At 42.8% G+C, this 18332-nt stretch overlaps 1 protein-coding gene across 1 annotated transcript; it reads right to left on the bottom strand.

Moving 5' to 3' along the window:
* Positions 1-330: 330 nt before the first annotated feature.
* On the bottom strand, positions 331-3237 carry LOC136529104 (myb family transcription factor IPN2-like). Its single transcript, XM_066522173.1, has 6 exons — positions 2721-3237; positions 2538-2614; positions 2401-2446; positions 1939-1999; positions 1758-1830; positions 331-1396 (listed from the first exon to the last, which is right to left on the bottom strand). Exons 1-6 carry the CDS (start codon positions 2911-2913, stop codon positions 797-799), a joined length of 1050 nt encoding a protein of 349 aa, XP_066378270.1. The 5' UTR covers positions 2914-3237; the 3' UTR covers positions 331-796.
* Positions 3238-18332: the final 15095 nt, after the last annotated feature.

The raw sequence follows: 18332 nt of genomic DNA, 5'->3' as shown, positions 1-18332 counted from the left end.
TAGTAATATGGTTTGTTCGATGGATCTTTGTAGATGTCTCAATGCAATAGTGTAAGTCATAGACTAAATGCACATCACTAGTTAGATCTTATGAGATGTCTCAATAATCTGAGTCATAGACTAAAGAAATGCACATCATCAGTTAAATACTACCTCTGTCCCATTGTCCTAAAAAAAGTGCACATCCCATACTTCGAGTAATCAACCAATCTTAAGTTTGACCAATACATATACCAAAAAATATTAATATTCATGATACTAAACTGATATCATTAGATTAATCACACCATAATTATTTGGATATACAATACAAAGTATAGTTGATTTCTTAAAAGCACAAACATCACTGTTCGCATATTATCACATGCATAACACTGCACCCACAAAAGATCTCTGGTCAATGTTACAGCAGGTGTTACACAAATCCATTATAATACAACATATCTGAAAACCTTCGTTAATGTCAACTAAAATGCGCTATCACTTGATCTGAACTCAAACCAACAGCCAGATGTTAAACTAGATCACCTTTAGCCATCCTCATCAGAATATAGCAGGTAATCTTAGGGCTAAAATAAACAAACAATATATATGACGCATTGATCTCCATAATATCTTGTATCCAATAAAACTAATGACTGGATGCACTACATTCCTCTCACACGCTAAGCTAAGCTTTGAACTTTTTGATGCTTCACAACAAAACTGACACACATGCATTTAAATACCTTAGCTTGATCTTTCTTACCCATATATAGTATACAGTTCTTTACGTGAGCTCCAAACCATTGGACGACTATATACGTATCCTCTGACTTCCTACAGGTGCTTGTTGTGCAGGCGGCTTCATCTCAAGCCTGGAGCTCGAACCCTCAAAGCCCTTGCTGTCGTCCATGGAGTCTCCCGACATGGCACCCTCGTACAGGCCGGTGACCGGATCCATGACATCAGTGCCTGCACCCTCCATCCTGGTCCACGACCCCATCTGGAGCTGATCGTTGCCGCTCTTTGCCTGCTGCTGCTGCTGCTCTTCGCTAGCCCACATCGTCATCGAGCTCTTGCCACTGGAGCTGCAATGGTTAGGGCCCTTCTTGGTGTCTGCTGACCCAATGAAGCAGCTCTCGCCCAACGTCAGGAAGCCATCCATTGGCCTGTCCATCTGATGCAGGAGCTGGTCCATGTGGCTGCTTCCTCCATAGAAGCACTGCAGGTCCTGAACGGAAGAGAAGCTCGTGGAACTGGTGCCGATGTCAAGCGCCGCTTGGCTGCCTAGAGATCTGTACCCTGCGGGCCACGTGGCGCAGTCGCTGGACCCGAGGGCTTGGTATGCTTTCTCCACGATGGACTGCATGTACTTCCCCTGGGCTTCAACCCTCATCTGGAGGTGCTTCTGCACCTGCATGTCATGCATGCATGCAAAGTTCACCCTTTTACTTTTGTTGAGATGATTGAAGGAAAATGCATATATGCTGAGTTCATGACCACCACACATATGAGGACAGAAAAGTTGTGTGTCGAGTAAACTTCCCAAGATTGTTCTTGCAAAAGCGTCTATGATTCGGAACATGCGAACCAAAAAAATTGCCATATATATACCAGGTGACAACTGACAAGTGTATGTAAACTTCCCAAGAACGTTCATTGATGCATTTATGCAAAGCTCACGAGCAACGTGCAATTGCCAGAAGAAAGAAACCAAAGCTGTGGTAAGTAAACTTCCTAAAGCACATGATGCTACTATGTAAATGCATGTGTACCTCTAGTTCTCCATGGAGCCTTCTTTGGACTTCCATTTGGATCCTTAAGGCCTCGTTCACATTCACGTTACGGCTGAATGATTTACAAAAAAATAGAAGGTAGTATCAGAACCTTATGATCTGAAGCCTGCACTCACAAGAATGAGCGTAGAGTAGGTATATTGTGAACAAATCAGCTCACTCGTTCATGCTTCTTGCTATCACGCCTGAAGAAGAGGCCACGTTGCGTTGCATCTCCATTGCTGAATGTGGTCGATCATTGGAAGATATGTGTTACTACTTTTGAAAAATATATATGTTTATACTGGAATTATATAACTACCTTAGCTTGTGAACAACTGAAAGTACTGGACACATGATATATACAAAATGATGATCTTTGCTATTAGGTTTGTGTATATGCGTGATGAATGAATCTAAAACTACAGAAAGAGATCAGGATGAATAATAGGTTTCAGAACATCATATCAGGATAGTTTAGCTTTAACAAAAGGATGGAAAAGGCATACACATATAGCCATATAGGTATATATAGGAGAAGGCAAGGACACCAAAATTATGCTACAAGTTCTAATGATTTCTCTAGATAATAATAGCATATATAGTAGTCTTAGTACATGGCATGCATCTTTACAGTCCTAACCTGTATGGTCACCGAACTCCTTGTGCTGCTTCCCTAGCCTGAATTTCTGGCAGAGTGAGACACAGTGCAAATCAGATAAAGAACAGCTTAAACCTAATTTCAACTTATGCATACTGGATCATCATGCAGGTACGTACCTGAAGGTGACTCTTGAGGTGGTAGAGGGTGAGGCCCTTGACTCCCATAACCCTCATGATTGTCTTTGGAGTTGCCTCTACGTACGGCGAAGAAAGGATAGATGCAAAGCAATCAAAATTAACCCATCAAATAAAATTCCCCAGCAAGTAGCAACACGAAACTGAAGCATCTATATTACGTACTGTCGGGGCCTCCGAGCTGGGCGACGGCATCGACGAAGCGGTCATGGAGCTCGGGTGTCCACCGGAGGCGGGGCTTGGGGTCGGTGGTGAGGACGAGGCCGCCGGAGTCGCCGCCTTGGCCGCACATAGTAGGCCGTTCATTTGAGCTCGCGGCGCCAGTGCTGCTAGCCTGCTTCTTGGAGGAAGGGAACATTCTATTCTCTCGCCTCCTTGCCGCGGCTTTCCCTCTTAAACCTTGCTCTCTCTAGATCTCGATCGATCCTGCAGGGGCGATCTTCTCTTTCCGGCTGAGCAGCGATCTGATCTGCTACAAGGACGACTGGATGCAGAGATTCAAGAACATGGAACAGGGTTCGGTCCGCACACAGAACGAGGAGTGTACAGTAGAAGTGGGTACTAGTGTTGATCTCTTCTTCCTCCTTGATGTGCTCTTCTCTCTCTCTCTCGCTCTCTGTCTCTCTCTGTGCTTTAGACTTTAGTTCGTTGCTTTGTTTCTTTCTCTTTCTCTTTCTCTTTCTCTCTCTGTATATAGTGTGTAGTCTCCTAGCAGAAAGCTTCCCAGGCCCCGGGTATTATTCTACCCGGGAGAAAAGCCACACCGCCAGCTACTCGAAGCCTCGCCAGTCTCCCCGTGTGGACCCCTCTGCAGAAGATTTAGATTAACATCTGCATCTTTTACGGGTAATTATGGCCCAACTTGCAATATATGCCTCGTTTGCTTGACTTATAAGCCGTACTTTTCAGCTAACGAATAGTATTTTTTTCTCACAATAAATCAGCCAACAGTATTTTTCTGTCATAACTTATCAGCCAAGCGAACAGGACAATAAGGTATGTGAAAAAGATTGTAGGGCAACTGAATGAGATAATATCTATATATCTATATCTATATCTTTTATAAAGTCAATTTCACTATAAATTCTATCTCAACATGCAAGTCATCTACATCATCTGCATTAACTATCCACATCATCTTCCATTAATAGACATGTCATTTCACTAACTTTCAACTTCTTAATCACTACCCCAGATCTGGACATCACTGTCGGTTCAAAAAACCTCTTCACTGCCGGATTTTGAACCGACAGTGGCATACCGGTAGTGATGGGGAGTTGACATCATTGTTGGTTCTTAAAAATCGACACTGATCTACAGGCAACAGTGTCGGTTCCTGGCTCCACCCGACAGTGTCTAGTTGAACAACACTGCCGGTTTGTAGTCCCAATCGACAGTGATGGTTGCATCAAGAGTGTCGGTTCTTGGCTCAAGCCAACAGTGTTGAGCAAGCCTACATTATCGATTCATGGCTCAAGCCGGCAGTGTTGAGCAAGCCAACACTATCGGTTCATAGCTCAAGCCGGCAGTGTTGAGCAAGACAACACTGTAGGTTTGTTGATAACCGACAGTGATGGTTTACGACAACACTGCCGGTTCGTTGCTAACCGCAAGTGATGGCCCGTTCGTATTTTATTGTTTTATAATTGATTTTAATTTATATTTTTTCGTGGAATCGGGTTTCGCTTTATATACGCTACGTAGACGACAGGCCCATCAATATTAAACATTACAAATGTTACGGTTACAGTTCAAATGTTCTTATCCAGATCTCGGTCCCTAAAAATAAAAAAGAAATGTTCTTGGACTTCACAGATTGTGCAATGCTTCTCGAACTTCTTACTATAATCTAGCGAGCCGCTCTGGGCCATACTGGTCCTTGTACTTCACGGATTGTGCAATAAAAAATACTCCATCTTTTCCAATACTTCGGCTAAGATGAATTTTGCGAGCTCCGATTGCAGTGCGACGATCTCCATGTCTAACAGCCTTTGGTGGTTATATTTTTTGCGCTATCATTCAAAAAAGATGACATCCAAAGAGGAACAGTAAATCATTTTGTTGAATTATTAACAGACGAAATGGGGATTATACACACCAACTTATCGGCTTCTTTCAATTTCTCGCCGATGTAGCGAAGCATTGCCCACATTACATAAAACCCGCATTCATTGTTTCCCGCCATATGTGATAGGTACTTCCCCTCTATTTCGACAACCTTGAATAGGTACTCCCCGGATAACCTATATTCCTTGAAATCCTGCCAGAAGTCCTTCTGTTTGCTAAACTGTCCACCATCGAAATCTGACTCTTTATTTTGGAGGACAAAATTCTTGTACAATGTCCCCTTGAAATTCTTAAAGCATGTCCCTATGATTTCTTTTGCTTTTTTCTTGACTAACTCCCTGTCATACTCGGTTGGGAAACTAAAATACTCTAGGATCTTGACATCCCATATGTAATCCTTCTCACTTTCAGGAACCCTCCATGGGTCATCATCTTTTCCAATCCACTTCTTGTACCTAATCAGGATGAAGTCCCTAACAAGTAACCCGGGGATAATCTTGTATTTGGTCAAAGCTATAAGCGGTGAGAGTGGATCCCCGAATTCATCGAACTCGGTAATGTGCCAGTGTGGATTCCTACCAACAGGAATCTTTGACACGCCTCACTTGGATCTGGCCTTCCTACTACCCGAACCCTCTGGCTCCTCGGTCGGCGGAGGCTCCTGCTAGAGACACCAAGTAAGTTATGACCCTCTTAATTGATTAGCGCGTGTGGCTACATAGTCACATGATGCTAAAGTTACCTAGCCATCTTGGTCATTTTGACCCAGATCGAGCAGGCCGGATGGGGTCCATGGCTGCTCGTTCTCACCGTTCTGATTGACACCATCACTGTTTGTCGGATCATGCGGCTCTCCCATCCCAGCGATATCAGCCGCTTCTTGTTGCCGATCTGTTCTTCGGCGATGGGGTAACAGGCGACGATGAGTCATGGCTGTGACACAATCGTGGTTAGTTTTGGTTGCGGATAACTACTAATAGCATATGTTCACACACACACACACACACACACACACACACACACACACACACACACACACACACACACATATATATATATATATATATATATATATATATATATATATATATATATATATATATGTTTAAAGCAAAGTCTAATAATAAGTCCACATACAACAAAGTCCACCTACTGTTCTATGAAACTAAGCCTACATCAACTTCCAAATAAGAAAAGCAATGACCATAGCCATAAATAAAAGAATGACATCTTTTCAATACCAAGGAGCAATTCTCCTAATCTTCACATCTCCAGCGGGTGGCTTCTCTTCAATCTCCAGTGCCAGCAGATGGTCATAGTTTGCATTCATTGGACCATAGTAGACCAGTTGCCCATGGTTTGCAAGGTAGGCTGAATGACTATAGTAGTGAAAGGTCCTTGTTTGGTTTTGGTAATTGAGTGACAACTTAGGTGGACTAATTGTGTTTATATGAGATACACAGGTGATTAGTCTACAGGTACATGTGTGTGAGCAACATATGCCATGGAGGTGAAAATGGCTTGGAGATGTTGCAAAGCTCACACATGTGATGATGAAGGAGCGTAAATGCACATGAGACATGACATTGAGTCATGTGATCAAGGTGGAGAAGATCAAGACAAGACTTGGCTTGATGGACCGGTTGCAAGCATGAAGGGCAAGTCAAAGGCTTTGGAGTGATGGACCGCGTGGCGGTGAAGCTTGAGCAAGACTTGGCGCCGATGGACGATGGCAATGGTGAAGAGCAAGTAGAGTCAAGATCGATGAACCAATATGATCATGTGATGATATGAAGTGGATCATATCATTGTTGATCGTGTTGGTGCATGTGTTGCATCGACATTGGAGGAGATGGAATGGAATGCGCAAGGCAAAGGTATAACCTAGGGCATTTCATTTCATCGGTCATAGATGTGTAGAGAAGTTTATGACCGAGTTTAGGATAGATGGCCATACTATCAAGAGGGGCAAACTTGTTTGCATATCGGTCATCTAGTGCCACTCGAGTGATCTAACTTTGCATCGTCGCTAGGATCGAGTGGCGTGGCAAGTTGAGTGGCTAACATCCTTTGGGAAATGATTGTGAAAAGCTAACACACATACACATGGTGGTGTACACTTAGTGGTGTTAGCACATTTACAAAGGTGGTGGTGTTTGCAGGGTTGAGATGGGTTTGGGTACACATGGTCGGCGCTTTCGGGAAAATGGAATGCCTATTTTCTATTACGCCGGATGCAAGTTCTTGTGGTTGGCACATTGGTGCAAGGGTGAAGAAGTTAGAAGTGAAAATGAGTTGGTCGCAAAGACGCTGGCATCGGTCAACTGACCGGACGCTGGGTCTGAAAGCACCGGACGCTGGCAGGCTGTGTCCGGTCAGGCTGACGTACGGTAACGCAGAAGCTGGAGTGTGACCGGACGCTGGGCTGCGTCCGATCAAGTGTGACCGGACGCGTCCGGTCGAGGTCGGTACCTTACTGGAAACGACCGGACGCTGGGGGTTCAGCGTCTGGTCAGTTGAAAGCTGCTGCGTCCGGTCAAGTCAAGTGACCGTTGGAACCGGGACACGTGGCCGTCTACGGGCGACCGGACGCTGAGGTCCAGCGTCTGGTCAACACGACCGGAGCATCCGGTCAGCCCGATTTTTGCCCAGTAAAGGGGTAACGGCTAGTTTAACCCTTGGGGCTATAAATAGAAGTGGCCTTCGGCCATGGCTGGTGTGGAGCACCTTGGGGGACTTTGTGTCCATGCTTGAGAGTGCTTGGGAGCCCTCCATCACACATATACATGATAGTGATCATTCAATTGTGTGAGTGAGCGATTCTAGTGCAATTGCATCGTGAGGTTGCATCGAGTGGCACTAGGTGATCGAGTTGCAAGCTGGTGGTGCTTGTTACTCTTGGAGGTTGCCATCTCCTAGACAGCTTGGTGGTGGTCTCCGTCGAAGCGCGCAAGAAGCTTGTGCGGCGCTCCGAAGAAGTGCTTGTGAGGGGCATTGTGCTCGCCCCGCGAGAGCCGCGAAGAGCAACTCTAGTAAAGCGTGTCATTGAGCTACCCTCAATTTCGGGGTAGGTTCTTGCGGCGCCCGATGTGCGGGCTTAGCGGGTGATGCTAATTAGCCGCCGAACCACCAAGTGAGCAGTCGACACAACGAGGACTAGCGTGTTGGCAAACACGTGAACCTCGGGAGAAAAATCATCGTGTCAACCTTGTTCTTCCCGTTGATTTGCATCCCCATTACACAAGCTTGCAATTACTTTTATACATATTAAGCTTGTGTAGTTGCTCTTGTAATTAGATAGCTTGTGTAGCTTGTTAATTACCTTCTTGCTTGTGTAGCATAGAAGTAGCTCCCTTGCGTAGCTAATTTGGTTTTAGTAACCTTGTTAGTCACATTGCTTAGTTTGTGTAGCTAAGTATTTGCGCTCTCTAATTAGGCATTGGTTGCCTTGTTATTGAGCATTGCTAGTGAGCTTTGTTAGCTTTGTGCTTTTGCTTACTAGCATGTGTAGGAGCTCTCTTGTTGCTTAAAATACTAGTGGCATAGGTTTGTGTAACCGTGCTCCTAGAATTATTTAGGAGAGCTCTAACTAGCCCGGCACCTTTGTTGTATTATTGTTATCTTTGCAAGGTGCTAGTGAACATATATAGTGGGGTATAGTCTTGGCTAGACCGATAGTTTTAATTCTGCATTTGTATCGGTTAGCCGACGCGATTAAGTTTTAGAAAAGACTATTCACCCCCCCTCTAGTCCGCCATCTCGACCCTTCAAGTAGGCCCTCAAAGCTTCAGCTTCTATATTGTATTTTTTGTGCAAATTACTAGGGTAGCGATTGACTTGAGCATAGCAATCTTCTCAGGTTCGATAAATCCTAGACACGTGACCAACATGCACTACATACCATGCCATGGTTGCCTATACATTTAAGTAAATTAGGTTGTCATTCAAACATGATGTATTCTTATAAAATTTAATATATTTATGAATAACACACAACCATTGCATAGATAGGAGTGTTTGGAAAACAGCTATTCACATGCCTCAGTAATAGTTACTACAACTTATGATTATATCATCATTGCACATGACCATAGCCTCAGTCCAATTAATATATTAAGTCATCATAACCTTAGTCTAAGTGCATTGAACCCTCTACAATGCATACAAGATAAAGAAAACTTGTTAGATGTAGGACAGATATAAATAATATTTTTTTATTCATTAAAAACCAAATGATGATTTAGAAAGCCAGTTTAAGACTTTTGGATATACTCCTAGAGATATCACAGAGTCTTCAGTCTCACTATAAATCCCCCAACCATCGGCGCGAGGTTCTTTCACAAGTATCAGTGTAGGTAAGCATCTTTCCAAATTCCAATCTTCTTTGATAATAATTGTTTCTTCCTGCCTGATACTGATCGAACAACCCTCGTTTTCTTGTAGTTAGCCTCAGTCCAATTAACTTTTTTTTATCTTGGCTTTTGCACAAGCTTAAAACTTGAAGTGACTCATAATCAGCTCTAGGAATGAGATTTGTGAAAGGAGTAAGAAGACCCAAATCTTTTAGAAATTGGTTGTAGTTGTACTTGTATCTATCTGGTCCATGCTAAGATGTGCATATATTAGTTCTATAGGTCTAAAATATATATACTCCATCCTCACATCCAAAAACATTGAGCATCGATGGCACTACAGACTAGACATTCATGATCAAACTGTATGCTAGCATTGCAATAAAGCAGCAGTAACATAAATTATGGCAAGTAAATTATCATATCAAACAATAAGTTGTAGTACTTGGTAAATGAAAAGCCTCTACTAATTCAAGTAAGTAGCTGTGGGACATTTCATTAGACAAGTAGTGGGCAGTGAGCCACACACTCACCATAGGGGTGGGAAAGCAGTTGTTCGCACGCTCCTGTAGACCTCGGCGGTGGGACGGACGGCGCGGTGCTCCGGCTTGGGGCGGTGGACGGCGTGGGGCGGTGATCCAGTGTGGGGCGGTGATCCGGTGTGGGGCGGTGGACGGCGTGGGGCGGTGCTTCGGTGCGGGGTGGTGCTCCGGTTGCGCGGGGGGAGGGGTTGGCATGGGGTTGAAATGAATTTGGATAATTCCAACCCGCGCCATTTTTATACCAGTAGCTCATCACTGTCGGTTCTGCTTGTAAACCGACAGTGATGGGGTACATCACTACTGGGTCATTCTCCAAACTGGCAGAGATGTGGTGTAGCAGTTAGGTGTTAAGTAGGATAAGTTTTCGTTTTCTTTTGAACTCCTCCTACTGGCACAACGGTTAAGACCCCTCAACTTAGCCCCCGAGACCCATGTTCGAGTCCCAGGCAGTCCAAAATTTTTTGTTCTATTTTATAAATTATTAATTTATTACGGAAAATAGCTCATCACTGCTGGTTCTGCTTATAAACCGACAGTGATGGGGTACACCACTGCTGGGTCATTCCTCAAACCAGCAGTGATGTGGTGTAGCAGTTAGGTGTTAAGTTAGGTGTTAAGTAGGATAAGTTTTCGTTTTCTTTCAAACTCCTCCTACTGGCGCAACGGTTAAGACCCCTCAACTTAGCCCCCAAGACCCGTGTTCGAGTCCCAGGCGGCCCAAAATTTTTTGTTCTATTTTATAAATTATTAATTTATTACGGAAAATAGCTCATCACTATCGGTTCTGCTTGTAAACTGACAGTGATGGGGTACATCACTGTCGGGTCATTCCCCAAACCAGCAGTGATATGGTGTAGCAGTTAGGTGTTAAGTAGGATAAGTTTTTGTTTTCTTTCGAACTCCTACTAGTGCAACGGTTAAGACCCCTCAACTTAGCCCCCGAGACCCGTGTGCGAGTCTCAGGCTGCCTAAATTTTTTGTTCTATTTTATAATTTTTAAGCGGTCTAAAGGTCAAAAGAAAAAAGTAAATAAACCTTGGCATACATCCTATACTAGCGCATAGGTTAAGTCTCTGAAATCTACAGCCCGAGACCCACGCTCGAACCCGAGGGCTGGCACAATTTTTTTAATGTTTTTATATATCACTGTCGGTTTTTAAAATAAACCAATAGTGATAAATAGTATCACTGTCGGTTTATTCTCATCAATACCGGTTTTTTGAAATTGACAGTGATGTTTATATATATTAAAAAAATTATATACTGAATAAATAGAAGCAGATGTATTCCTATGTCGAAATGGCATGAAATTTTTTTGGCAAGCTTGTACACCCAAATTAAGACCCCACACAGAATCTTAGGTTTTTCTAATCAGTTTTTTATTTATATATTTTTCTGTGTGTTGAATGAGACAAAAGAGGATGAATTTCATCTTGGACTTAATAGATTTTTTCATCCACCTCCACAAAATTCTTATCCCTAGGGCACATTAGAGTCTGTGTAAAAGTTTGGCACCATTCCAAATCTTTTCATAAGTAGACACAGTTCAACCTATAATTAATCGGTGTCGTCGCGCGGAAATTCAATTAAACATCAGAAAGTAGCAAACCATCTCCGAAAAATCCCAAACTTGGTGTTTTCTTCACACGTGGCACGTGGAAGCCTAAGAAAAAGGTTGAGACGAATACGACATCAGAATGTATATTTCTAGTTGCCCAATAAATATTACACGAATTACATGCATGACAATAATTAAACACACAAAGCCGTACAAATTGAAATTAGAACCCAATTAAACTACGACCTTGAAACCAACCTAATAAACATTAATTACTATCGGAATCACTGCTAGGTTCGATCGGGCCACGCACACTAACATGCCTCTATAGCCATATATGGTAATTGATGTCACAGATTATGTATCTGCTTGTATCAATGAAGTCCAATGCCCGTATGAGTGCACTCTCTTGTGCCTCACAATACCGAAAGAATGGTCGGCCATAGATATAACCTACTAAATCACCGCTGTCCCTGTTAGTAATCCTTATACAGTACTGGCATTCTTCTACAGTGAGCTGGCCAAGGTTACCATTGCAGAAGTCCCAATCGTACCTGAGTTGCTCCATAGCTTAGTCTAGAATGGTCCACAAGCCACATGCAACATAGGTAAGGTCCTGGAGCGCAATCTACATGCGAAGAAAAAGAAAATAAATTAGAGAATGTTATTACAATAATAAACAACAAATAACCATGACTCAGGTATAAGTGACTATTTTACCATATCCGCACGGTTGTAGCTCACAAACCATTCGATTGCTTGCGGGACGAGGATATCACCAACATTCAAATCAAGTGCCTTGAAGTGCGAGAAATCAGGTATATCATAGCAAACACGTCAAAGTGCCTCTAAACAGATGTGCATGGCACTGAATTGGGCACTTATCACGTCCGGGCTCTATCCTCCCGTCTTGTGGATATGGTTCTGATGATTTGCACCCCTCAAAGGGATGGAAAAACTGAGTTCACACGTCCATAGCCGACCACTTGCATTAGATGTCGTGTTCTCGACGATGTCCGAGATAAAGAACCAGCTAAGTGCTGTTCGCAGCCAATCTATTGGGGATATAGTCTGCGACATATATATATGCAACAATGATATTAAACTAATTACACTTATTTGTTAGTATAAAAAAATAAAAGATATTGGAAAATATTTCATACAATAGCTGGAACAGAGAACTGTAGAATGGCCACATTAGGAGAGAATGGCTCATCGCTAGGGTGGAAACCTGGTTCTTGTAGTGAGGGAGGTCCGTTGTTCATACCACCTGATCGATAAAATGCCAAAAAAATATGAACATAAAATATATGCACAAAAAATTCTTCTAAGTAAAATGTGGCAACATAATTAAATATAGATCGAATGCAAGGAATAAGAATATATATAAATGTAGAATGCAAAGAAATATGAATATAAATATAGATCAAATGAATATAGATAGAATATTGGAGAAGACAACATATCAATACCATTGAAAAATGCAGGAGCCATGACCAAATCACGTAGAGAGAGTGGATTTCTTGAGAAGTGAGAGTGAAACGTGAGAAATAAGACTATGAGAGTTCGTGGGTGGGTGGGATCGATGTATGTGGCCAGCGGTTTGTTTTATATAGGGGGCATGGACATCACTGCCGGTTTTTAAGTAGAACCGACAGTGAAGGTGCATATATGTAAAGGATATATTTATTTAGATAGTACAGTAGAAAAGTTTTAACAACAACGATATATTTATTTAGATAGTAATGAAATACAACAAAAAATAACAAAAATATTAGAAATAAATTACATATACGATAACAAAGACCTTACACTAAAATTCCATATACGATAACAAAGACCTATTTGCGTATAGGTCAATGTTACAATCAATGTGTATCAACACATTATAATGTAACCACCTCAGTAGCATTCTTCTAGCACCAACTAGGGGCAAACAGCAGCACCAAGGTGGTCTACGAGCTATACCAGTTGGAGATGACAAGGTGGCATCGATGAATCCGCCTTGTCTATACATGGCCTTTTTCTAGATGCGCACCACAACGGATGGCTCTGTGAACCTCATGGCATCTCCAATCTTCGGCGTTGCTCTATCTTCAGTAGCACTCTTCTAGTACCTCTTGTGTGTACCATTTTAGTGGACTACGACGCATAATGATATCTGTGGTTTGTTGTGAGAGAAAAATATTGTATCATGGCTGATAAGGCCTGCCTGAAACCAAAATGCATGGAGAGGCTAGCTCCTGGCTGAGGGCCATTTTATAGGGGCTAGTAGTCATGGTATATTTTTATTTATGAACTAAAGTTGTCAGGGTAGGTGGGAGCAGTGTTCCAACTGTTGTGGTCAGTGGGAGCACTGTTGGCATATGAGGAGCATCTACATATTACTGTTGGTTTTAGTTTAAAAACCAACAGTGAATGGAGTTATCACTGTCGGTTTTTAACTCTAAACCAACAGTGATGAGGAATTATCACTGCTGGGTGAATCATCAAACCGGCAGTGATGTGGGTGTAGCAGTAAAGGGTTAAGTAGGATAACTTTTCCAATTATTTCGAAAACCACCCACTGGCTCAACAGTTAAGACTCCACAGCTTAGCCCCTGAGACCCGTGTTTGAGTCCTAGGCGGCCCAAATTTTTTGTTTTAATTTTATAAATTATTAAATGACATTGGGAAATTGCTCATCACTGTTGGTTGTAATTCTAAACCGATAGTGATGAGAAACCATCACTGTTGGGTCATTCCTCAAACTGATAGTGATGTGGTTGTACCAGTTAGGGGTTAAGTAGTATAACTTTTCCCTTCCTTTCTAATTCCTCTGACTACCTCAACGGTTAAGACTCCACAACTTAGCCCCTGAGACCCGTGTTCGAGTCCCAGGCGGCCCAAATTTTAAATTTTTTGTTTCAATTTTATAATATATATGTCTAGACTTCCGATAGAAGGGCATTGGGGCGGCCATTCTCTTCCGAGCTACTACTAGTAGTGAGGGATCCATAGCTCCTCGACGCCGGGTTGGGCTCCTTCGAGTATTGAGAGCAGGGACTACAAACTGGCTAGGGACCAGTGGCGCCGAGGAGCTATGGATCCCTCACTACTAGTAGTAGCTCAGAAGAGAATGGCCGCCCTAATGTCCTTCTATCGGAAGTCTAGACATATATATTTATATTTATATTTAGCTGGTATTTAAATTAGAGAGTAAAGTTTAGAAATGATATGTTGACATATTTTCTGAGTTGGCAGAGTATTAACGAGGAGGAGAGAGGAGATGAGAGTTTCATCAGGATCAAACATCCTTCACGGTTATGTGCATAATGATTACATAGTTAACAATAATCTAACTATCTTTAGGTGCATCAATAATGAGGGCCTCATTGTGATCAAGTCGCACATAAGCAGGTTTGTCACCCTCTTGAATGATAGGTAGGGGTACGTTCGCCTCGAATGAAGGCATTTTCTGATAGCCCCTATAGTCTTCATCGTCTGTCACTCCATCGACACCGACAATCTTCCTTTTCCCTTCTAGGACTACTTTTAGCCTTCCTTTTGTCTTGTTGTCCCTTGCATAGAAGACTTGCATAACATCTCTTGCAAGGACGAAGGGGTCATCTCTGTATGCGGTCTTAGTGAGATCAACGGTAGTGAACCCTTCGCTGTCAGTGTTGATTTCCTCGAGCTAGACCCACTAGCAGCGAAAAAGAGCTGCCTTCAATAGACCATAGGCTAGCTCCCATATCTCCTCTATGAAACCATAGTATGTCCGCCTACACGTTGTCAGTTTTCGTTGTGAGCATCAAAACGAACACCACAATTTTGGTATGTGCTCTTTCCATCTTGCTTTTTTATGTAAAATGTGAATCCATTGATCTCATACCCTTAGTACTTAAGATATATACTCGAAGGTCTCTTAGCTAAGCATCCAGTTGATTACCCAACTTTATTCCAAGCAAGCGACATCGTAACCAGCTGACAAATTCCTCCTTATATTTTTTATCCAGCCAAGCCTATGACCTGCTCGAATACAGAGTTTGCAGCGATTGCCTGTGCTCATCAATGTATGGCATCACACCCTTAGCTTGCTGGAGAACAGCAAACTATGCTTGTCTAAAAGAAACAGGGTCATCTACTGTAACATATTTCTCCCCAATCGTTCCTTTGCCATGTAGTCTTCCCTTGTGACGAGATTCTGGAACTCCGACCCTTTTGATGTCCAGATAATATGTGCAGAACTCAATGGCCTCCTCTGTTGACCATCCTTCAACCATGCCCCTTCTGGCCTAAATCTGTTCCTAACATACCTCCTGAAAACTTTCATTAATCTTTTAAAAGGGAACATCTGATGTAGGTACATTGGGCCAAGGGCTCTAATTTGGTCAACAAGATGAACGAGCAGATGCAATGAGATATCAAAGTAAGTCAGCGGAAAATGCATCTCAAGCCTAATGAGAGTTTTGGCTATGTCCCGCTACAGCTGCTCTAGCGTGGGCACATCAATGACCTTTTTTGAGATCGCATTGAAGAATGAGCAAAGCTTTATGATTGGGGCGCGGACCTTTGGGGGAGGATACCACGCAGGGCAATAGGGAGCAGCTGAGTCATAATGACAAGATAGTCATGGGCCTTCATAAGGGCCATAGTTGAACTTGAGTTCTCTCATGTTCACTAGCCTCTTCGGGTTCGCACAGTAGCCCATCGGGACTTTAAGTTCATTGAAGAAAGAAATAAGTGCACGCTTTTCTTCCTTCTTCAATGTCCATGACGCAATCGAAAGTTCGAATTGGCAATTCTCTAGCTCCACGGGATGCAGCTCCTTCCTAATTCCCAAGTGTTGCTTGTCCAGGCGTGTGGCTAGTGAATCCTTTGATGTCCCTCGGTGTCCATCAAGGTGTTAAGAGTGTTAGCGCACACGTTTTTAGTGATGTGCATGGGATCAAGACAGTGGCATACACTCAGAAATAGCCAGTAAGGTAGTTTCCATAATACAGATTTTTCTTCCAAACGCTCCCATCAGGCGCGGCTATTGCATTGTCCCTCTTCCCAAGGACAACCTCTAGTCTGTTGAGTTCTCGAAGTATCGCAGGCCCGTCTTGATATTTTAGGAGCTAAGCGTTTCTCAATAGTACCGTTGAAATCTTTTCTATTTCTGTGGTAAGGGTGATCCTTAGGTAGGAACCTATGGTGTCCTATATAAACTATCTTTGAGTTATTTGGTAGATTTACCGCATCGGTGTCGTCCAAGCACTCGACACATCTAGTATAGCCCTTTGTCTTCTCTCTAGACAACTGAACCTCGACCTAGCAGGTCAGGTGATTGTAGCGATAAGTACTCCCTTGATCAGTGACATGTTCCTTTTTGTACTCGTCCCAAACATCCTGGCACACCCTTTTCAAACATCTCCACTAGTTCATCGATCACTGGTTCCAGAAACACATCGATGTCATTCCCAGGTTGTCTTGGCCCTTGGATCAGTAGTGGTATCTGGATGTACGACCACTTCATACAGACCCAAGGTGGAAGGTTGTATATACAGAGCGTCACTGGCCAGGTGCTATGATTGCTTCTAACCTAGGTCAAAAGGATTTATCCCATCTGTGCTCAAAGCAAACCAAAGGTGCCTTACCTCTCCACCGATGTCCTTATAGAACATAGTATTGATAGTCCTCCTAGTCATGCCCATCGGTGGGGTGCCTCATCATTGTATCTTTCTTACGCTCTTCGCCATGCCAGCGCAACAGCTTCGGCTGACTTTGCACATGTAAATAGCCTATGCACCTGAGGGAGCTATAGGGAAATACCAAACGACCTTTATAGGACCTCCTCTGGTCTTAGTACCCTCATCTAACGGCCCTTCCTTGTACCATGGAGCATCACACTTGGGGCACTTGTCCAAGTCTTTGTATTTTTCTCCATGGTACAATATGCAATGATTGGAACACGCGTGTATTTTTTCAACCTCGAGGCCGATGGGGCAGATCATTTACTTGGCCAAGTATGTCTTTTCTGGCTACTCATTTTTTTCTGGAAGCATTTTCCTTATTATACCTAACAACTGATCGAAGCCTTTATCGCTCAATCCGTTTGTCGATTTGAACTCTAACAGTATGATGTCGGCTTCCAATTTGCTCATTGGACAATCCCTATACAATGGTGTTTTGCCATCTTATCTCATTTTCTCTAGCTTTCTCATCTGTCTTTCACTAAGACATCCGGTCTCTACATTACGTAGCAGCTGAGAAATGCCATTCGTTATCCTCGGTGTCAGTCAGCTAGCGTGTTCCTAAACACCTTATTAACTGTGGCCATAGGCTCTGTATTGACATCGGGTTCCTCATCGGCATCGTGGATGGCTACGTCAGGCATGTCCACATCATCATCGTTTTCCTATAGAACATTCACACCAACCTCGCCATGCATAGTCCATATCGTATAGTTTGGCATGAACCCCCTGGTAATCAAGTGTGAATCGTATAGACTCAATTTGACGAAAAGTTCCTATTATTTTTGCAATCTTTGCATAGGGCAGAAGGCAGGGTTCCCATTCCCAGTATGGGCTTTGGCATCGGTGATAAACTGGCTGACGCCATGCATGTACCGCTTGTCCAGTTCAGGGACAGATGCATCCACTCTCGATCCATCTCTGCACAAAAAATACTGAGATAGTAATTATAAAGAATTAATAAGAAATCGAGCTTCATAAACAACAATTGTAGCTCGAAAGTACCATTTTTAGGAAAACATTATTGTACACTAATTATTGGAAAATTAAAATTGGTAGCCCCAGCCCTGTAAATTGAAAATCATAGTAAAAAACAATTATTGCGCAATAATGAAGAACATCTATTCTACTCTACTTCTAAGAACTAATTATAGCATCACATACTAACAATGATGATCTTGACCACCATGGAATAATTAGCTAGGAATTTAAATGTGTTCATAGACACCAACCGTTTGGATGATGGATTCACCACAATTTGAGCCTTGCACAAATATCCAATTGAAAAAAGTGCTCTCTAGAATGGAGAAAGAACTAGAATGAGAATCAAGCAATGTAGCCATCAAAACGAAGCTAATTAAGCAACAAAATCAAATGAGTGGATGTTTGTTACTAACATTAAAGTAAAAAGATCAAGCCATTCTTCAAAATCCAAGCACTAGCTTCATGGTGAAGAGCAGCCGCAACAATGGAGGGGAAGGGTCCAAACGCACGCCTCTGTTCTCGGGATGGAAGAGAGGAGGAAAGAGAGGATGGCTGCA

The sequence above is a fragment of the Miscanthus floridulus genome, chromosome 19, assembly GCF_019320115.1.
Source record: "Miscanthus floridulus cultivar M001 chromosome 19, ASM1932011v1, whole genome shotgun sequence".
Taxonomy (NCBI): domain Eukaryota; kingdom Viridiplantae; phylum Streptophyta; class Magnoliopsida; order Poales; family Poaceae; genus Miscanthus; species Miscanthus floridulus.
The sequence above is the reverse complement of the archived record's forward strand: the minus strand, read 5'-3'. Positions and strand labels throughout refer to the sequence as shown.